The 23,212-nt window shown below is 37.7% G+C and overlaps 1 protein-coding gene across 1 annotated transcript; it reads left to right on the top strand.

Moving 5' to 3' along the window:
• The first annotated feature begins 604 nt into the window (after nucleotides 1-604).
• Nucleotides 605-23,089, top strand: capn2a (calpain 2, (m/II) large subunit a). The gene is made up of 21 exons (XM_048204501.1): nucleotides 605-1,065; nucleotides 2,394-2,463; nucleotides 7,734-7,852; nucleotides 8,412-8,545; nucleotides 9,271-9,439; nucleotides 9,558-9,641; nucleotides 9,805-9,890; nucleotides 10,067-10,135; nucleotides 10,216-10,376; nucleotides 13,623-13,792; nucleotides 13,901-13,912; nucleotides 14,182-14,393; nucleotides 14,659-14,695; nucleotides 17,767-17,832; nucleotides 18,264-18,321; nucleotides 18,402-18,466; nucleotides 18,572-18,640; nucleotides 18,740-18,818; nucleotides 19,010-19,126; nucleotides 21,930-21,988; nucleotides 22,077-23,089. Exons 1-21 carry the CDS (start codon nucleotides 829-831, stop codon nucleotides 22,098-22,100), a joined length of 2,097 nt encoding a protein of 698 aa, XP_048060458.1. The 5' UTR covers nucleotides 605-828; the 3' UTR covers nucleotides 22,101-23,089.
• Nucleotides 23,090-23,212: the final 123 nt, after the last annotated feature.

The raw sequence follows: 23,212 nt of genomic DNA, 5'->3' as shown, positions 1-23,212 counted from the left end.
CAAACCTGAAAGATTCGGGGCTTTTGGGAAAACATTCGGGGCTCCAGCCACCTTAGCCCACCCCTAGCGCCTTATCTACAGGCATATGAATATTTACATTATTCATATGCCTGTAGATATTATTACAATATTTACATTATTTACAATATTTAATTGATTGCCCATATTTTAATTAAATATATGTAATAATAGAAACACCATAAAATCAATGATTTCATTCAAATAACCTATAGGTTTTAATGAAAGCGAAGATGTCTGATCAAAAGTTAAGCCATTAATCCAAAGTGCAGAAGAACCAAAACTAATAAATAAATAAATAAATCAACAAATAGCTTGATCGACGGCAAATGACTGACCGCTGAAGAATCAAATACCTGGCACCGTTACCAGGCCGATTTCCCTGAAACCTACCCCACTGAAAATACTAGCAGCCTGAACAGCTAAAAAGTGCCTAAAACCTTGTAAAATCAGCCAACAGACCGGCTTGACCAGAGCGGGAGACCAAAAAAAGTTTTATTCCCCCAGCAAGACAGTCTGAGGTATAAACAAAATAAATAAAAAAAATGTGCAGACGAAATGCAAGAACGCTTCCTGTATAAACGCGTGAAAAAGCTCAGCTTTGAAAACGCCTCGAGACGTTCTGCTACTTTTCAGCAGTTTTGAATGCAAAAAGAACGCAGAAATCTCCCAGTGCGTGTGTGAACGGCCCCTAAAATTACAGGCTTAGGACCACGCCTGTCCTAGAAGGAGGAGTGGGTGAGGGCGTAAGAGCATTTTTGACTCTCACACTTTGCAGCTGCAGAGAAGCACAGAGGGAAAAGTTAGAAAATGTCCGGCGTGGCATCCACACTCGCCAAAAAGAGAGCCCTGGCGGCTGGCTTTGGGACGAACACCAATGCGGTGAAGTACCTGAACCAAAACTTTGAGGGTCTGAGAAGTGAGTGTCTTAGCCGCGGGGAGCTGTTCTGTGATACAACGTTCCCAGCCGCTCCCGAATCTCTGGGCTTCAACGAACTCGGTCCACGGTCGCCAAAAACCAGAGGTGTTGTGTGGAAAAGACCTGGGGTGAGTCCTGTCAAATCAACATCAATGTAGTTTTACCATAGTAGTGCATCTTATATCAAGGTAAAATTCTATCTATCTATCTTGTCATTGTGGCTTGAAGCTTATAAACTGTAATAGGATAAAAATGCCAACACATGACTCATCTCATGAGTATTTGAATGGAAAGGGAACATTTTAAAGGGGTGATGAACTGAGAAATCAAATTTTCCTTGAGCCTTTGACATATTAGAGGTCATCATACTATAAGAATATCCTGTAAGTTTCAGAGCTGAAAACTTCCTTGTTAGTCCAATAAAAGCTTTTATTGAAACCAGACCCAGCAAACGACAGGTTTTTCAAAGTGGGGATCTAGGGGCAGAAAGCACCGCCTCCGCAGAAGAAGATCAACGCCGTGATTGCGTGACATGCAATAGAATATGTAGTCTAGTAACATAGGCCTATATGTGGTGCTAAACCAGATCGAGCTATCAAGTAATAAACATGCCGTTGAGGATTACAAAATATTGTGCAGTGCCTGGACTCGACAGTAATGCAACAACATGTAAGTAACTGTATTAATTCTAATGCCTGATCTGATATTAATGATTCATGTACAGTCAGATGTTCTTTGTCTGTGTGTCAGTAAATCAAACCCGTGACTAAACGTCAACTTGTGTTGTTTCTCTTAGTAGGATGAAAATAATCTGTTATTTAACGGTGATTAAATTATATAAAGAAAGCGATCAAAGAAAGCTCCCTTTGCAATCGTTGGAGCAGTGCGTGCTGAAGCTGTCAATCAAACAGCGCAAGTTTATCATGACACGCAAAACTCCCGTTTTATTCAACGAATCTTTAGGTTATATCACATTTGCACTGTTAGTGGAGATGAAAGCATTTGACGAGATCACTGCTTTCATGCGCTCAACATGTCTGTGATCGGCTACACAGTGTTCATCTCTGCAACCTTTCATGCTTCGATCTAAATATAATGCAACACTTTTCACGATTAGTAAACCTTGAGAGCTGTAATAGTAAAAACATGCTAAAAGAGAGAGTAATACTTGGATATTTTCATATGCAAAGATGTTAGCCAATCACAGCAGTGGGCGTTTACACTGAAGTCTCACAGCAGACACGCCCCTTAAAACAGAGCGTTCAAATCAGAGGGCTAAAATCAGGGTAGGAAAATGCCTTTTATTTATAAATTATGACCATTTTGGATGTAAATAGCATACTAACATTATAAGTGCACCCCAGGAAACATTATAAAACAATAAACCAATGCAGTTCATGACCCCTTTAACATTTTTGGAAAACTTCATGTCAATGCTTCTGCACTACTTCTTCAGGAACTGACCTCCAGTCCTGAGTTTATTGTTGGAGGAGCTACAAGAACAGATATTTGCCAAGGAGGTTTAGGTAAGTAAACGTCACTGCTATGTGCAATTCTAACAGTCCAAAAGGTGTTCATGAGGAATGACAGATTGACCAAAGGAGCATGAAAGACCGACCAAATGTGCCTTGCATTTTATGAAGCTGTCTTGGAATTGCCTTATTCTTTTTATTTTTTTGGGAAATCCCCTCTAAATGTGGAAATATTTTAAGAAGCACACCCACGTTTTTGAGTTTTCTGTTCCCCTTTAATATTGCACTGTTGTCTAATAAGTGAGACCCAGAAGTTACTCAGACAACAGAGTAGTCTTTGTGCAATTTTTGAGTGAAATCCCAGCCACTGATGTTTTCAACTCCCATGTTTCTTTTTGTTTTACTTGCAATTAATCTGTTGAGCCATGAGAAATCTGTCTGTGTTCATTTAGTGGGGTGTGATATGCATAATTGCATAACACAGGGAACAATTCCTGTAACCTCTGCCTCACAAGTCTGCTTATTATATTACATCTGACTCTGCGTATGTGCTAGTAGTAGGTGCACAAAATTTTTGATTTCATCTTTTTTGTATTTTGTTTTTAAATGAAGTGTGGATGGAAGTTTTTTATATTTTTATAGACATGTTTTAAAGATTTGACTTTAATTACCTATTATTTTTGTGTTTTTGGCTGCATATCAATGTCTTTACAAAATAAATTGTTATTATTTATTAGTTCAAGTTTTATTTATTGTATTTTTTTAGTACTTTATTCGTTAGTTAGTTTAAGTTATCTCATTATTATGCATAGTTTTAATTAAAGGGTCATGCAATACCTGTAGCCTCGCTAAACACTCCTAATCATAAATTAATGCATGAAATGAAATGCATAGCACTGGTTTCATTCTTTAAGAACAGGAAATAGTGCTAAAATAGTTTTGATAGTGGTTGAGGAAACTCACCAGTAAGCCTGTTAGTTTAACTGTTACTATAGTAGCACTTGCAGTGTTGTTGTTCATGGTAGTATCACTAGGAACATGTTGTCATAGCTGTATGAAAGATGATTCATACTACTGAACAGGAAACTGTTTTTTCAGCCCAGTGAGTTATAGGCATTTTGAAGCCTAATCAGCTGACATGTTGGGGAAGAATCTGAAAGGCGATTTATTTAGAGGCAGCCAGCTAAACTGAGTCGTCTTTGTGAAGATTGTGGAATGCAAAGAATATTTGGGCAGGACAAACTGTGTAGGCCTACAACAAACTGCCGGGGGATAGAATCTCAGCGCTTGCAATTGAGCATGTGGGAAGTGAAGTCTTAAAGGGATAGTTCACCCAAAAATGAACATTTTGACATCATTGACTCACCCTCAAGCTGTTCCAAACCTGTATGAATTTCTTCTGCTGAACACAAAAGAAAGATATTTTAAAGAATATGGGTAACCAAACAGTTGATGGGCCCCACTGACTTCCATAGTATTTTTTTTTTTTTCATACTATGGAAGTCAATGGGGTAGTGTTGTCAAAAATATCGATATGTCTGAAATATCTGAAAAGGTTCCAATACTCCTTTTCTGCAGTATCAATACACAGATACCAGCTGCATGTTCTCACTCTCTCTTCTCTCCGATGGCAAATTCAATACCAGAGGTTTTCAGGACCACATTTCTAGGACCCTAGTTTTTTGTGATAGCGCCACCTAGCCAATGCTACTCCAACAGAGGATACCTGATTCAAATTTAAAACAGATGCAAAGACTAGACCCATGGAAATTATTCATTTAAGTGTCAGCAGTCTACAGTTATTATTTAGCTTTTAAATGTATTATTTTGTTTTCAAATTATTTTAGTTTATTAACGTACTAATAAACACATTAGTTTGTAGCACAATTTTTACCGTTTCCTACACTTTAAGTGTGTCACACATCAGACAGTAAGCACCGTGCTACAGCTAATGAACACAGGAAATAATCTCTTTCCAAGAAAACTTCATTTAAAACCAGAATATTGCTCATATTTTGAAACAAATTAGGTTAAATGCTAATGTTTAGGGTTAGGAGTTGGTTAGGACAATATCAATTAAATTTATACAATTAAACAACTAAATAATTCCTGAATATAACAATAAAATAAATACAGAATTAAGTGGTATAAAATTGTACAAACCTGATTCCAAAAAAGTTGGGACACTGTACAAATTGTGAATAAAAAAGGAATGCAATAATTTACAAATCTCATAAACGTATATTTTATTCACAATACAATAAAGATAACATATCAAATTTTGAAAGGGAGACATTTCAAAATGTCATGCCAAATATTGGTTCATTTTGGATTTCATGAGAGCTACATATTCCAAAAAAGTTGGGACAGGTAGCAATAAGAGGCCGGAAAAGTTAAATATACATATAAGGAACAGCTGGAGGACCAATTTGCAACTTATTAGGTCAATTGGTAACATGATTGGGTATAAAAAGAGCCTCTCAGAGTGGCAGTGTCTCTCAGAAGTGAAGATGGGCAGAGGATCACCAATTCCCCCAATGCTGCGGCGAAAAATAGTGGCGCAATATCAGAAAGGAGTTTCTCAGAGAAAAATTCCAAAGAGTTTGAAGTTATCATCATCTACAGTGCATAATATCATCCAAAGATTCAGAGAATCTGGAACAATCTCTGTGCGTAAGGGTCAAGGTTGGAAAACCATACTGGATGCCCGTGATCTTCGGGCCCTTAGACGGCACTGCATCACATGCAGGAATGCTACTGTAATGGAAATCACAACATGGGCTCAGGAATACTTCCAGAAAACATTGTCAGTGAACACAATCCACCGTGCCATTCGAAAAAGAAGCCATATCTAAACATGATCCAGAAGCGCAGGCGTTTTCTCTGGGCCAAGGCTCATTTAAAATGGACTGTGGCAAAGTGGAAAACTGTTCTGTGGTCAGACGAATCAAAGTTTGAAGTTCTTCTTGGAAAACTGGGACGCCATGTCATCCGGACTAAAGAGGACAAGGACAACCCAAGTTGTTAACAGCGCTCAGTTAAGAATCCTGCATCTCTGATGGTATGGGGTTGCATGAGTGAGTGTGGCATGGGCAGCTTACACATCTGGAAAGGCACCATCAATGCTGAAAGGTATATCCAAGTTTCTAGAACAAAATATGCTCCCATCCAGACGTCGTCTCTTTCAGGGAAGACCTTGCATTTTCCAACATGACAATGCCAGACCACATACTGCATCAATTACAACATCATGGCTGCGTAGAAGAAGGATCCGGGTACTGAAATGGCCAGCCTGCAGTCCAGATCTTTCACCCAAAGAAAACATTTGGCGCATCATAAAGAGGAAGATGCAACAAAGAAGACCTAAGACAGTTGAGCAACTAGAAGCCTGTATTAGACAAGAATGGGACAACATTCCTATTCCTAAACTTGAGCAACTTGTCTCCTCAGTCCCCAGACATTTGCAGACTGTTATAAAAAGAAGAGGGGATGCCATAAAGTGGTAAACATGGCCTTGTCCCAACTTTTTTGAGATGTGTTGATGCCATGAAATTTAAAATCAACTTATTTTTCCCTTAAAATGATACATTTTCTCAGTTTAAACCTTTGATATGTCATCTGTTGTATTCTGAATAAAATATTGAAATTTGAAACTTCCACATCATTGCATTCTGTTTTTATTCACAATTTGTATAGTGTCCCAACTTTTTTGGAATCGGGTTTGTATTAACTAATAATACATATAAAAAAAAAAAACCCTAGGGTCCTAAAAACGCAGTCTTAGAAATGCGGTCTTGAAACTGCAGCCTCTGGTATTGTAGGAATACCCTACTCCTCCAACGGCGAATTGACACACATCCGCCTCCTTTCATTCGCTCCGTTTGAATAGTGCTTGTCTTTTGCATAATTTTAGTCATTCCTGCAGGAACACGCTTGCATCAAAAGCGAGTGCACCACTGATCTATATCTATAAGTGGAGCGCACATAAAGCTGCATCTCAAACAGCTTGTGAGTACCAAATTGACTTGTTTTTCATGGCTTATTGCACTTAAATGGTCAAACACATTAAGTTTACAAAATTATGTGAAAATGCCCCACTTGCGAGTATTTTAGGTAAATGCAGTCAGTTGAGGAGCATAAATAGTTGAGAGGAAACACATGTTGTGTGACATTATATTGGGATCTGTGCATAAGCCCTTAAAGTGACAGCAGCCTAATAATAACCCAGATAATAACTAATTATCTGTATGATCAGTTTTCACCATGGTATCAAAAATCTAATATCAATAGGTGTGTTTACATGGAGCATTGTAATCGGTTTAAAGTCCAATCTGAATGAAAATGTTCCATATAAACACCTCAATCGGAATAAAAATGCCCAAACAGAATGAAATTGTAATCGGTTTGAGAGGGCTGAGATAAACCATTCTATAAACCAAACAAAATAAAAATTCTGCCATGAGTTAAACCGATTACTTTGCGTCTAGCTATGTCATCAGGTAAAGAGGTCGGGGGTTGTCAGAATGCATAATTGCGGTGGCAAAATTAAAGTGGAGTAAAACTAAAACAAAACATTTATTAAATACACTGAAGGAACTCAGTTTATCATTACTACGGACCTTCATCCACATCTGCTTGATCAAGAGCAACACTTTACATAAAAATAGCGTGCGTAAGAAATAATGGAGCTCCATGCTGACAGGAATACAAGCGGCAAACAGGACAAAAGCTAATATGCACATGTCATAAAGTCATTCCGATTGAAAGCGCCGATGTGGTGCCGAATTTCTACCCCTGCCAAATTATTACCCTCCTAGTATTGGTAGGTTTAGGATTAGGTGTGGGGGAGGGGTTAGGATTAGGGGTGGGGTTAGGATTAGGCAATCAGATAGCGACTTCAACGAGGGGGTAATAATTTGGCAGGGAGTTGAAATTCGGCACAACACCGGCACATGTAAACACCATATCGGATTAGATAACGTCTCAATCTTTCAATCGGAATGATTTTAATCAGAATGACAAAAAAGTGTACATGTAAACGTGGCTAATATTTTTCAAGGTATTGTTTCGAAGTTGGAAATTCCAGTATTGTGACAACACTACAATGGGTCCCATCAACTGTTTGGTTACCCATATTCTTCAAAATATCTTCTTTTGTGTAAGAAATTCATGCAGGTTTGGAACAACTTGAGGGTGAGTAAATGATGACAGAATTTACATTTTTGGGTGAACTGTCCCTTTAACATTTATAATACCTTTGCAGCTGTTAATTTTGGTAAAGCTTGTAAAACCTCCAAAGCTACAACTATGTTTTCTTTCTGCAGGTGATTGCTGGCTCTTAGCGGCCATTGCGTCACTAACCCTTAATGATGAGGTTTTGGCTCGTGTCGTACCATCCAACCAGGGCTTTGGACAAGACTATGCTGGAATTTTCCACTTTCAGGTAAACAAGGCAAATATGAAAGTATGTTGAAGTTGAACTTAAAGAGAAATATGTTGAAGTTTTAAGGAATTAAGTCTGGCTAGGATGTTGATAAGATGTTGAGTGGTTGCTAAATAGTTGCTATGGTGTTCTGGGAGGTTGCTTGGGTGTTGCCAGGGGTGTTCTAGTTGGTTTCTAGGTGTTGGTAACTCAGATTGGCTCAGTTTTATGGGTTGGAATGGTGGCGTGTTTTTGTCAGAACAGGAAGTTAAACTGACTCATAATAGACGGACAGCATTGATCCCAGAGGAAGTGTGTGCTCAGTTCCTGTATGTGCTCAGCCTTTCTGTATTCTTAAATTCCACTTTTTTGCTATGCCACTGAGTTTAATAATACAGTATTAAAGCGTTTAAATCATTCCCAGATCATAACTGAAAGTGATGCCAGAGATGATTCACAGGACGTTGACTCATTTACTCTGAACTTTGGCTCTTGGTTCTGTGTGTTATGAGGTTGTATTTAATTCTAATCTGCTGTGAATTCTTTCATAATTTAAGTACATTTGTTTTGATGGTTGCAGTTGTGGCAGTATGGGGAATGGGTGGATGTGGTTGTGGATGATCGATTGCCCACTAGAGATGGAGAACTGCTGTTTGTTCATTCCGCCACAGGCTCTGAGTTCTGGAGCGCCCTGCTGGAGAAGGCCTATGCAAAGTGAGTCATATAATCTTCCTTTTGTTGGGTTTGGGATGTGTTTCTCTTGTGTCATAACAGTCAAAGTTGCAGTCTAGCTTTCTATTTTATTTTTTTATTTTAAGTAGTCTATTAAAATTATTAAGTTATTTAAAAGGTTTTTTTTTTTTTTAAAGAAATATTTTAAAAGTTTCTTATGCTCACCAAGATAATTATTTGATAAAATTATAAAGTAAAAACAGTGATATTGTTTTTCTACTTTAATCATTTTTTTTTTTAATATAAAAAAGTTTATATTTTAATATTTTTAAAAAAATGTAATTTATTCCTGTGATGGCAAAGCTGAATTTTCAGCATCATTACTCCAGTCTTCAGTGTCACATGATCCTTCAGAAATCATTCTAATATGCTGAATTTGGTGCTGAAGAAACATTCTCAATATTGAAAATGGTTGTGCTGCTTAATATTTTTTGTGGAAACCATAATACATTTTTTTTCACAATTCTTTAAATGTGGTTTTATCAGAAACACTTGCCAAACAGGTGAACATTTCACACATTAATATTATATGTTTTGTCTCTTGGAAAAGCACATTTGACAATAGCTTGAGTTGGGATGTAGATGTCAAGGAAAATGTAAAGGATTTTGTTGAAGGAAAATATATTGCGATAATTATCGTTTTATCGCCAAGCCCTAACTCTTTTCGCACACTTTCTGTTAGAGTGACACTGTGTTCTGTCATTCAGAGTAAATGGGTGTTATGAAGCTCTCTCTGGAGGTTCTACAACTGAAGGTTTTGAGGATTTCACCGGTGGGATTGCAGAAATGTACGAGTTGAAAAGCGCACCATCCAACATGTTCCAAATCATCAGGAAGGCCCTGGACTCTGGAGCTCTGTTGGGATGCTCCATAGATGTATGAGGTCTTCAGCACACCTAAAGATGTTAAAGGAATTGTTTACCCAAGAGTGAAAATCCTTTTTAAAAAGATGCAGTGAAATAGTGCTTTTATTACCAGTTCTTTGTTCCTACAGATCACCAGTGCAGCAGACTCTGAGGCCATCACTTATCAGAAGCTTGTGAAAGGACATGCTTACTCACTTACTGGGGCAATTGAGGTTATTTATCTGAGTGCTTTGACATTACTGTTCCGATAAAGCCTTGGATTAGACTAAATTCAGACTTTTTCCTGTGCATTTGCTCAGTGAAAGAAGACATATAGTAAAAGTAGCATTTTACCTTGTAAGTTTTATATGTATAATGTATGTACAATTTTGTCAGGTAAATTACCGAGGTCGAAAAGAGAAGCTGGTCAGAGTTCGTAATCCTTGGGGTCAGGTGGAATGGACGGGGGCCTGGAGTGACAAGTAAGACCCAACAATTTAATTACAGAATTCAAAATAACTTGTTAGTTTATTAAAATCTATGTTATATTGTTGTATGAGCTTGAAATCGAGCATTTGTAGCATTATACAGTAGTATATTCACAATATTTCTTAACCTTATTACTTATTATTATATATCTATGTACCCTGTATTTTAGCTCTTCCGAGTGGAGCGCTGTCGATCCATCTGAACGTGAGAATGTGAAGGCAGAAGATGGAGAGTTCTGGTAAAATCAAATTCAATCAACCCACATCACCAAAGCTTTTCTTGGCTCGGTTTATTCACTTCCAGTTTGCACTTGTGCAGGATGTCATTCTCAGATTTTGTGAGGCAATATTCCCGCCTAGAGGTCTGCACTCTGACGCCAGACACACTGAACTCGGACTCTGTCAAACACTGGAGTACATGTAAATTCGATGGCACCTGGAGAAGAGGCTCTACTGCTGGTGGCTGCAGGAACCATCCATGTAAGCATGTTTATATTTATTTGACCTTAAAGATGAAGACTAATTTCTCTACCACTACTGGCACCAAAAGGAATTGCAGTCTGTTTAAGTGGGCGTGGCATAACAACATCAACTCTACCAAACCACTTGTTAAGTCCCCTTCCGGGTCCAAACACTCTACCAGATGCCCCAAGAAAACAACAAACAGTGCTAAAATACACTCATGATGTGATGTACTACTACCGAAAAATTAAAATCCTAACCTTTATCTCCATACTGAAATCCCAGATGGCCAGACGGTGATTCATCATTTTTAAATTATTAAAATATTAGTGTCTGGGACACCCGTGAGCACGGAGACTGTAGTGTGCACAATAGTTTTTAAATATTTAACTTAAATGTGTAATATGAATAAATAGTACTCATGAATGGCTGTTAAAGGATTAGTCCACTTTTAAATACACTTTTCCTGATAAATTTACTCACCCCCATGTCATCCAAGATGTTCATGTCTTTCTTTCGTCAGTCGAAAAGAAATTAAGGTTTTTGAGGAAAACATTCCAGGATTTTTCTCCTTACAGTGGATTTCAATGGCTACCAACAGATTGAAGGTCAAAATGACAGTTTCAGTGCAGCTTCAAGGGCTTTAAACGATACCAGATGAGTAATAAGGGTCTTATCTAGCGAATCGATCGGTCATTTTCGAAAAAAAATCATTTATGCTTTATAAACAAAATATCGCCTTGAATGTACTTTCCGCTTCCGCATTCTTCATAACGCTTACGCTGAATGTTCTACGCCTTCCCTATTCTACTTACGGAACGAACGCGGCGCCAGTTTCGTTTTTTTCCGTAACTTGAATAGGGAAGGCGTAGGGCATTCAGCGTAAGCGTTATGAAGAATGCGGAAGCGGAAAGCACGTTCAAGGCGATATTTTGTTTATAAATCATAAACGGTTGTATTTTTTTCGAAAATGACCGGTCGATTCGCTAGATAAGACCCTTATTACTCATCTGGTATCGTTTAAAGCCCTTGAAGCTGCACTGAAACTGTAATTTTGACCTTCAACCTGTTGGTAGCCATTGAAATCCACTGTAAGGAGAATAATCCTGGAATGTTTTTCTCAAAAACCTTCATTTCTTTTCGACTGACGAAAGAAAGACATAAACATCTTGGATGACATGGGGGTGAGTAAATTTATCAGGAAAAGTGTATTTAAAAGTGGACTAATCCTTTAAGATAGTATTCTCAAGTGAAACAAGTAGAGACTTGGACCACGAAATGATCATTCCTTACGTCATGACTTAACAAGCGGATGGCTGAGTTTGGGTGGGGACTGTCAGTGAAACACTGGAGAATGAGTAGTAGTACAGTGTAGCATGTTTTTTATTCATTAAGGATGAATTCAACAGATTAAATGTGACAGTGAAGACTTTTACTTTTTACAAAAAAAAAATAAATAAATAATATATATATATATATATATATATATATATATATATATATATATTTATAATCTCACTATAAGACACCCCACCAAATAATTGAATTCAGGTTTTCCGATTACTTCTATGGCCACAGGTGTATAAAATCAAGCACCTAGGCATGCAGACAAACATTTGTGAAAGAATGGGTCACTCTCAGGAGCTCAGTGAATTCAAGCATGGTACTGTGATAGGTTGTCACCTGTGCAATAAGTCCATTCATGAAATTTCCTCACTACTAAATATTCCACGGTCAACTGTTAGTGGTATTATAACAAAGTGGAAGCAATTGGGAACACAGCAAATTAGCCACGAAGTGGTAGGCCACGTAAAATCACAGAGCGGGGTCAGAGCATGCTGAGGCACACAGTGCACAAGTCGCCAACTTTCTGCAGAGTCAATAGCTACAGACCTCCAAACTTCGTGTGGCCTTCAGATTAGCTTAAGAACAATGTGTAGAGAGCTTCATGGAATGGGTTTCCATGGCTGAGCAGCTGCATCCAAGCCTTACATCACAAGTGCAATGCAAAGCGTCGGATGCAGTGGTGTAAAGAACGTTGCCACTGGACTCTAGAGCAGTGGAGATGTGTTCTCTGGAGTGACAAATCATGCTTCTCTGTCTGGCAATCCGATGGACAAGTCTGGGTTTGGCGGTTGCCAGGAGAACGGTACTTTCCTGACTGCATTGTGCCAAGTGTAAAGTTTGGTGGAGGGGGGATTATGGTGTGGGGTTGTTTTTCAGGGGTTGGGCTTGGCCCCTTAGTTCCAGTGAAAGGAACTCTTAAAACTTCAGCATACCAAGACATTTTGAACAATTTCATGCTCCCAACTTTGTGGGAACAGTTTGGGGATAGCCCCTTCCTGTTCCAACATGACTGCGCACCAGTGCACAAAACAAGGTCCATAAAGACATGGATGAGTGAGTTTGGTGTGGAGGAACTTGACTGGCCTGCACAGTCCTGACCTCAACCCGACAGAACAACTTTGGGATGAATTAGAGCGGAGACTGTGAGCCAGGCCTTCTAGTCCAACATCAGAGCCTGACCTCACAAATGCGCTTCTAGAAGAATGGTCAAAAATTCCCATAAACACAATCCTAAACCTTGTGGAAAGCCTTCCCTGAAGAGTTGAAGCTGTTATAGCTGCAAAAGGTGGGCCAAAGCTGGGCCAACTCCATATTAAACCCTACGGATTAAGAATGGGATGTCATTAAAGTTCATGTGCACGTAAAGGCAGGCGTCCCAAAACTTTTCGCAATATAGTGTATGTGTATATATGTGTGTGTGTGTATATATATATATATAATCAAATAAATGCTTTTCAGGTGAACTTTCTATTCATCAAAATATCCTGAAAAAAATGCACCATGGTTTCCACAAAATTATTTAGCATTAACATTTATAATAATAAGAAATGTTTCTTGAACAACAAATCAGCATTTTAGAATGATTGCTGAAGGATCATGTGACACTAAAGACTGGAGTAATGATGCTAAAAATTCAGCTTTGCATCACAGGAAACAAATACCTTTTAAAATATATTCAAATAGGAAACAGTCATTTTAAATATTTCAAAATATTACTGTTTTTACTGTATTTTATTACAATTTTATTTAAAATATTAGTATTTTTGTTTGAGCATAAAAGATTTTTCAGAAACATTTAAAAAATCACTTTTAAATGGTTGTGTATGTGAAAAAAACCCATGTCAAATATGCAACATAAGAAATTATGTACTGTAATCTGTTGCTGTAATTGTCATCTTAATAATTTGTCTTCCACAGACACCTTCTGGATGAATCCTCAGTTTAAGATCAAACTAGAGGAGGAAGATGATGATCCTGATGATAATGAAGTAGGCTGCAGTGTGGTGATTGGCTTGATTCAGAAGAACCGGCGCAAAATGAGGAAGGCTGGAGAGGACATGCACACCATTGGCTATGCCATCTATGAGGTGCGGTTGCTAAGATACAAATGTTTTATATGTTTGTTTTTGCAATGTTTATAAAATATCCTGTGAAGGATGCTGTTTATACACCTATTCTTTTTGCTTTCTTTCTAGGTGCCTCCACAGGTGAGCACAATGGAAAAACCTGAATAGGATTTTTGCAAATGAAGACGTGGAGCATTAACATAAATAGCATAAACTGAAAAAAAAAAAATTGTAAATACATTTTGATAAAAAATACTTTTTAGTTAATAATAACCACTGAGAAACCACTCAAAACTCCTGAGCAACCACTCTAGCAATGTAGCATTGACTTTTGCACAGGCAAAAAACACTCACATTTTCTTCAGAAAATGTAAATATCTAGTTTATTCTTCCTCTGCACCTCATTGTAGTTCCATGGGCAAAAGGAAGTTCACCTGGATAAGAACTATTTCCTGAGCCACGCTCAGAAAGCTCGATCTGAGACCTTTATTAACCTGAGAGAGGTCAGCACCCGCTTTAAACTTCCTCCTGGAGAATATCTCATCGTCCCTTCCACATTCGAACCGCACAAGAACGGAGACTTCTGTGTGCGTGTGTTCTCCGAGAAACAGTCTGAGATGCAGTAAGATTTGTCTTGTTTTATTGATTCAAAAATGATTGATAAGCACATAATAAAATCATGTTCTTGTAGTGCCTTCAACATGTGATCAATCAAAAACTCTATTACATTACAAGTGTTCTTGAGAAACCTGTCAAGAAATGACAAAAGTTGTTTTTTTCTTAAGGAAATTATCCCTTTTGTCTTTCTTCCTTTTTGCTCTTCCAGGTCATAAAGATTTTGTATAGTACATTTTTTTTACTATTTCTTTCTCTCTTATTTCCTCTAGACAATGCGATGACCCTGTAGAGGCAAACATAGAAGATGTAAGTCCCAAAGCTTGATTCTTTCTGCAGCAATATTACGGATGCGTTAAATATCACTGTAGTAATGTATGTCTGTATAATGTTACATGCGTTGCTTTAATCAAAAATGTTCATTAATATTAGCATTGAGTGATATTTCAAAGTGCTTTTTGTCATTGTGATAGATTTACCTGCTTTAGAATCAATCCAGTAAACACTGTTAATAGTCAAGTCAAGTCACCTTTTTTATATAGCGCTTTTTACAGTGTAGATTGTGTCAAAGCAGCTTTATATTGATAACTGGTACATTATTTTGGCTGCACAGCAGCTCTTAAAGAATAGTGTCAATGCAGGCAGTTCAAAGCACTGTTGAATATCAAATGTCAAGTGTCCCCAACTAAGCAAGCCAAAGGCGACAGCGGCAAGGAAACCAAACTCCCATCAGGTGACATCAGGTGGCAAACAAGTGGCAAATAGGTGTTAAAATGGAGAAAAAAACCTTGGGAGAAACCAGGCTTAGTCGGGGGGCCAGTTCTCCTCTGGCGAACAGTGCTTTGTTACGATTCAGGTAGCTATCATAAGTCCGATAGGATCGCAACATTCAAAGTATTTATTTCAGTTCCATCCAGTTGAGGATTGTATTCATCACACCGGTATGGACGGTTGTTGAGGAGCTGCGCCACTGGTTGTCGTGTTGATGAGGCCTTCACAGTGGATGATCTAGTTGACTCAATCTCTGCTGATACTTCAGGGCTGCGTTGTGGTCGTGTCCAATTGAGGATCGTATTCATCACACCGGTATGGTCGGTTTGTTGAGGAACTGTGGCACTGGCTGTCGTGTTGATGATGTCTTCACAATGGATGATCTAGTTGACTCAATCTCTGCTGATACTTCAGGGCTGCGTTGTGGTCGTGTCAAGGCGCAGGTACTTGGTCTCACCTGGATACGGCCCGGATCTGGTTGACTATGGTAAACCTCAGGATAAACACAAAGACTAATATTAGCGTAGATGCCATTCTTCTTCTGATGTAACGAGTACATCTGGTGTTATAGGAAGTGTTCCCGGTTCCGGCTGACCTAATTTATGCAGCCTAATAATTCTTTAACGGATTTGAAAGTATAAATTGATAATGTGTTATGTGTATGCCAGGTTAAAGAGATGTGTTTTTAGTCTAGATTTAAACTGACAGAGTGTGTCTGCATCCTGAACAATGCTAGGAAGATTGTTCCAGAGTTTAGGTGCCAAATAGGAGAAGGATCTACTGCCTGCAGTTGATTTTGATATTCTAGGTATTATCAGCTGGCCTGAATTCTGAGATCGCAATAGACGTGAAGGACTATAATGCTTTAAGATCTCGCTCAGGTACTGGGGAGCTAAACCATTTAGTGCTTTGTATGTAATTAGCAAGATTTTAAAATCTATACGATGTTTAACAGGAAGCCAATGCAGTGTTGACAGAACTGGGCTAATATGGTCATACTTCCTAGTTCTAGTAAGAACTCTAGCTGCTGCATTTTGTACGAGCTGTAGTTTATTTATCAGGCAAGCAGAATAACCACCCAGTAAAGCGTTACAGTAATCTAGCCTTGAGGTCATGAACGCATGAACTAACTGTTCTGCATTTTTCATTGAGAGCATATGTCATAGTTTAGAGATGTTTTTAAGATGGAAGAATGCGGTTTTACAGATGCTAGAAACATGGCCTTCAAATGAAAGATTGGTATCAAAGAGCACACCCAGGTTCCTAACTGATGACGAAGACTTAACAGAGCAACCATCAAGTGTTAGACAGTATTCTAGGTTATTATGTGAAGAAGGTTTTGGTCCAAAAATTAGAATCTTAATAGGGATTAGAAGTGAAAAAGGGAGACAATTACATTTTTAAGCATCTGTGTGATAAACCTGGAAGAGATGTGAGGATTTGGGGAGGAAAAGCAAGAGATTCTTAGTGAATTCCAGTGAATTATTCATGAGATATATTGTAAAGTAAATCGTTAGAGCACACCAATCATCACTGTCAGCATTGGGTTTCAAACAATGACAGAAATAAAAGATCTGGATCTATTTGCAAGTAGTATATATTTTAATCAGAAAAAACTCAAATAGCACTTCTTCAAGAAATCTAGGAACAAAAACATGGTAAGCAGAACAACCACAGAAACGAACCTAACAAAGAATAACTGAAAACGAGGACTATGGGTACATTTACATGACAACGATGAACTAAAAATTGAAAAGTTTTTCCTTTGCGTTTTTCACATTGTTAAAACGGTCCCCATTCACACAAAAACGACTAAAAACGCTGTGTTCTGCTGCCAGGCCAGTAGTTGGCGATGTCATTTTGTAAAGAAACAAAAATTCACGTTTTTCAAAAATTCACACAGAACCGATAACGGTGTTGTTTTCAAAAACTTGCATTTTGAAACTCATTTTCAAAAATGTACATTTTCAGGCCCCCAAAACACCGTTGTCATGTAAATGAACAACCAAAATGCATAAAAAGATTTCTGTTTTTAGTTGAAAACAGTGTTGTGTAAACGACCCCTATATATACATAGAGAGAAACTCTAGGGACAAAACTAAATAATTAACTAGACACAGGTGAGGCACATGAGGGCAAATCAAACACTATGGCAACCAATGACCGAGACAAAGGAAACTGAACTGGGAACAGTGCAAAACTAACAGGCTCACAACTCAAACACAACTCAAACCCAGAAACAGACGTAACAACCACAATGTGCCGTATATGTTGTGTTTTTGTATTATTACAGTGGAATACAAAGAAGAAAAAAAGAAAATGAGGAGGAAAAGAATCCAGCAACTGAAATGAGATATTCTTGTGATACCAAGCATTACGATATTCTTCTGACAACTGAAAATAAAACATTTAGGAAAACTGACAGCTTGTTCAGTCAAACTGACAGATAAGGATTATTTGTTGCGCAACCTTATAATTTGAAATGATTTGTTTCAGTCTTTTTGAGTGGAAGCTCCCTAAACCGGAAATGCCTCCCATAATTAAAAACGCAGTAGGCTTGTCAGGAAAAAGGTGGATAATAATAATAAACCTCTTTTCTGTCTACTCAGGAGACAGTGTCTGAAGATGAGGTTGATGCTGGCTTTAGGGGACTGTTTACTAAACTTGCTGGAGATGTGAGTTATTTTAGACCCTGCATAAAGGCCCGTTCACACCATCAGCAATAGCTATAAAGATAATGATAACAATAACACAAAATGTTCTGTTTATTCCAAGTGTATGCTGCAACTTTGTCTTCTGCCGCTTTAAATGTTCAAGCTTTTTAAAGCAGGATAGATTCTGATTGGCTGTATCAGCTGGGAAAAAAATCATTCTGAAAGTGATTCAAATGATACTGTTCTTCTGTGCCATTATCGTTATAGTTGTGATGTGGGCTCTGCTCTTCTTTTATATGTAGAACTATTTTTAGAGCTATATTCTATCGTTATCATTATAGTTATCATCCTTGGTGTGAACGGGCCTTAATGCTCATGGATTACTTTATTTGATTGACCTGAAACATGTTTGGCCAATTAACAATATGTAATAATGTTTTCTCTTACCTAAGGACATGGAGATCTCTGCCATTGAGCTACGAACAATTTTAAACAAAATAGTCGCTAAACGTAAGTCTTTTCTTTATACATTATTATAAAAAATCACAATCATAAAGATATTTTGTAAACACTTTGTCTTCTCTGTACAGGAACTGATATAAAGACAGATGGTTTCAGTTCGGATACTTGTCGAGTCATGGTCAACCTCATGGATGTATCCTTTTACAAATAGTTCATCAGGCAGTTGTTGCAGTGTATGATCTTTTTTTTCATAAAAAAAAATTTGTGTCATAATCAGTTTGACTTAACTCTAGTGCAGGAAAGTGGCAATGGTAAACTGGGGTTATCTGAGTTTGCCACTCTTTGGAAGAAAATTCAAAAGTATCTGGTCAGTTTGTCTCAATTTGCATAGAAACTCAAAAATGGTACATGCAGATGCTTCTCATGGGTTATCTTGGGGTAACATCCTCATCATCCCCCTTTTTAGGTCATTTATAAGAAGAATGACATGGATGGGTCCGGCTGTATGAGTACACCAGAGATGCGCATGGCTTTGAAAGAAGCAGGTATGCTGACCTTTGACCTTCATTCAAACTTTTAATTTTAAAATGAGTTTTTTAAGAAGGATTTAATGAATTCTGATACATCACAGTCAGGATATTCCTGAAAGCCATAGTTTTTTGGCAGTTATTTGCTAGCAGCAAGTGAAACTTTGAGTTTATCAAAGTAACTTGAATTATTGGTAATCATTTCACAGGATTCTCTCTGAATGACTGCATTCATCAGAATCTGGCTGCACGCTATGGAGACGCAGACATGACCATCGACTTCGATAACTTTGTGTCCTGTGTGATGCGTCTGGAGATGATGTTCAGTAAGAGCAGTGAATTCTTAATTCTGATTGGTTGAGAGAGGTTTCAAGGGTGTTAATTTTTTTTTAATTGTATAGCTATAAATAGGGCTGGGCAATATATCGCATGCAATTGTCACGCGCATTTCGTCAGTAAAGCCGGTTCCCTGATTACCGCTAAATCGCCATCACCTGCTTTCAAATGGAGCGGCATTTAATAGACAGAGCCATAGATCACTGAAAAGCCACGCAATATCGCGTTCATATCGCAGATGAATCGCCTTCGATATGAACGCGATATTGCGTGGCTTTTCAGTGATCTACGGCTCTGCGATCGCCCAGCCCTAGCTATAAAGTACTTGAGGTTTGTTGACCGCATTACAGTTGTATATCACTTTACTACATACTTTCTGAATTGTTTCAAGTTATGTTTTAACTTGAAAATGAAAGATTTTAAGTAAACCTTTAAAGTGCCCCTATTATGCTTTTTACATGTTGTGTGTAATATAGCTATTTGTGAGTGTAAAAAGTCTACAGGTGCTGGTCATATAATTAGAATATCATCAAAAAGTTGATTTATTTCACTAATTCCATTCAAAAAGTGAAACTTGTATATTATATTCATTCATTACACACAGACTGATATATTTCAAATGTTTATTTCTTTTAATTTTGATGATTATAACTAACAACTAAGGAAAATCCCAAATTCAGTATCTCAGAAAATTAGAATATTACTTAAGACCAATACAAAGAAAGGATTTTTAGAAATCTTGGCCAAATGAAAAGTATGAACATGAAAAGTATGAGCATGTACAGCACTCAATACTTAGTTGGGGCTCCTTTTGCCTGAATTACTGCAGCAATGTGGCGTGGCATGGAGTCGATCAGTCTGTGGCACTGCTCAGGTGTTATGAGAGCCCAGGTTGCTCTGATAGTGGCAACTATTGGCCAGCAAACAGCGAGTTTGCTGGCCAATTAAGAACAGGGATACCATGGTCCTTAAACCAGGTACTGGTATCTTTGGCACTGTGTGCAGGTGCCAAGTCCTGTTGGAAAATGAAATCTGCATCTCCATAAAGTTGGTCAGCAGCAGGAAGCATGAAGTGCTCTAAAACTTCCTGGTATACGGCTGCGCTGACCTTGGACCTCAGAAAACACATTGGACCAACACCAGCAGATGACATGGCACCCCAAACCATCACTGACTGTGGAAACTTTACACTGGACCTCAAGCAACATGGATTGTGTGCCTCTCCTCTCTTCCTCCAGACTCTGGGACCCTGATTTCCAAAGGAAATGCAAAATTTACTTTCATCAGAGAACATAATATTGGACCACTCAGCAGCAGTCCAGTCCTCTTTGTCTTTAGCCCAGGCGAGAAGCTTCTGACGCTGTCTGTTGTTCAAGAGTGGCTTGACACAAGGAATGCGACAGCTGAAACCCATGTCTTGCATACGTCTGTGCGTAGTGGTTCTTGAAGCACTGACTCCAGCTGCAGTCCACTCTTTGTGAATCTCCCCCACATTTTTGAATGGGTTTTGTTTCACAATCCTCTCCAGGGTGCAGTTATCCCTATTGCTTGTACACTTTTTTTCTATCACATCTTTTCCTTCCCTTCACTTCTCTATTAATGTGCTTGGACACAGAGCTCTGTGAACAGCCAGCCTCTTTTGCAATGACCTTTTGTGTCTTGCCCTCCTTGTGCAATGTGTCAATGGTCATCTTTTGGACAACTGTCAAGTCAGCAGTCTTCCCCATGATTGTGTAGCCTACAGAACTAGACTGAGAGACCATTTAAAGGCCTTTGCAGGTGTTTTGAGTTAATTAGCTGATTAGAGTGTGGCACCAGGTGTCTTCAATATTGAACCCTTTCACAATATTCTAATTTTCTGAGATACTGAATTTGGGATTTTCCTTAGTTGTCAGTTATAATCATCAAAATTAAAAGAAATAAACATTTGAAATATATCAGTCTGTGTGTAATGAATGAATATAATATACAAGTTTCACTTTTTGAATGGAATTAGTGAAATAAGTAAACTTTTTGATGATATTCTACTTATATGACCAGCACCTGTACATGCATGATAAAGTTATTGCCTCCTAAAAGAAAAAAAAAAAACCTTTCTGAAACAAGTTGGCAGTAATTCCAGTCTTACTTCGCTGCACAAAACTACATAGGTTTGTAACAAATTTGCATAATGCCAGTCAATGATCTTCATTGGCTGCCCTCAAACAACGTCTACTTTGACCCACCCTCAAACACTGTAGGTGTAGCTGAGGTCTAGAAGAGTTTGGTTCATGTTGTCAACATGTCGAGAAGACGCTGTTAAAACTGACACCATCATTACTCATCGTACCACTGAGGTAGTGCTGAGGTAACCTCTGGAGCTTAAATTCAGGTAGACCTATCACAACAGACTGGGCCTTCTGACCAATCAGAGCAGAGTAGGCTCGGAAAGGAGGAGATTGAATACCTTATCGAACCGTTTCAGACACTGTGAGAAAAGAGGTGATGTTGCAATATATATTATGAGAAAATTAAAGTGTTTTTTTTTTTTTTACCTTTGATGCATGTAAACCTATTGTATGAGACCTCCAAAAAAAATTTAGTTACCTTTAAAATAGCATTATAAGGGCACTTTAAGTAGTTCTGTATTCAAAAAAGACCTGAAAACATCTTTCTGTGTCATTACCACCTTGCATGTGCAGCATGTTTTTAATAAGTGGTCCATCTTACATACTATATAATGTGATTTATATTTCTTTTTGTGTATATAAATGAAACTTCAACAGCAAATTCTTATTTCTTTACTCCTTGTAGAAGTGTTCAAGAGGATCGACGTGGACAACAGTGGGTTCATTGAGTTGGACTTCTTCCAGGTACTCAATTTCTTGCAGTCTAATAGTGTCTTAATGTTTATTCATTTTTTGTTTGAGCGTTTTAAATGGTTCTTTTTCTTTCTTTCAGTGGCTGACATTTGCTATGATTTAAAGGGCCAGAGGATTATTATGAATTGTATTGTTATTTTGCTAGTTAACAGATTACAATCATATAGATAAATGCTTAGGATAATGAACAACCTGGAATTTGTAAATGTGTCCATTGTACTTTGTTACAGAGATACAAGTATAGTTGGCTTTTGTATTATTTGTAATGCACTTTCCTCTTATTGAGGTGCTTGCAAGGCATCACTGTTTTGCTTTTTTTTGCTTTTTTTGTGCTGCTGATGTGATTGTTAGACCAAATTGTGTGGATTGTTGAAGAGAATTGTGCAATTACTTTAGAAGTCATCAGACATATGATTTTCACCTGGTCTACGAAAAAGCTGTTGAATAAAATCCCAAGAGGGATCCAAGCCATATATAGGGAGGGACCAGATTATCGTATCAAACTTGGAAGTGGCCAGTAAGCAACCACCTAGCAACATGTTAGAAACCACATAGCAATATTCTGGCAATTTCTTTGAGCAAGCACCGCTCACATTTTTTAAGAAAATGTTAAAACCAACCAATTACAGACCTGATGAAATCACTTGACAAACAAGGTTTTTCTTCTGCTGTGTTAATGTATTTCCTATTGAAATTTGAATAGGACATATCATAGTGATTTTACGTTTAAAAAAAACCAAAAAAACAGCCACATTATCACAACAAAGAACCATGATTTGCTATTGATAATCAGTGTAGGTGGTAATAAAAAGCCACAAAACTTTTTTGATTTTTATGGGGTCTTTAATGCACAGACTCTATTCAAACATGATTTTGTAGATAATTTATAGGCTAGTGCTAAGATAACTTATGCTATTTTTTGTTAACTTTATACTTTTTAATGAAATTCAAGATTTAAGTCTCAAACCAAGTTTACTTTTACTTTTCTTTGCTGCCTTGCAAGCATTCCTTTGTACCATTTGGAATTAAAAATGCCTAAAATACACAGCCTTGTTGCTGGAAAGAAGCAAATAAAGTTATCTTTTATTACAACATGCTCTGCAGTGTTCAAATTATTCAATTACCTGCAAGGTATATATATATATATATATATATATATATATATATATAGTTGTTTTTACTTTCGTTAGTAATGTTCAAGGCTTAACTAAGTGG

The sequence above is a fragment of the Megalobrama amblycephala genome, linkage group LG10 (genome assembly GCF_018812025.1).
Source record: "Megalobrama amblycephala isolate DHTTF-2021 linkage group LG10, ASM1881202v1, whole genome shotgun sequence".
NCBI lineage: Eukaryota > Metazoa > Chordata > Actinopteri > Cypriniformes > Xenocyprididae > Megalobrama > Megalobrama amblycephala.
This window is presented reverse-complemented; position numbering and strand designations above follow the sequence as displayed.

What these genes read in the sequence shown, in the direction of transcription:
- capn2a (XM_048204501.1), top strand. Translation starts at nt 829, where the DNA reads ATGTCCGGCGTGGCATCCACACTCGCCAAAAAGAGAGCCCTGGCGGCT. An exon ending in GAGAAACAGTCTGAGATGCA is followed by an intron (nt 14,394 to 14,658) that starts GTAAGATTTGTC and finishes TATTTCCTCTAG; the next exon opens with ACAATGCGATGACCCTGTAG. An exon ending in AAACAAAATAGTCGCTAAAC is followed by an intron (nt 18,322 to 18,401) that starts GTAAGTCTTTTC and finishes TTCTCTGTACAG; the next exon opens with GAACTGATATAAAGACAGAT.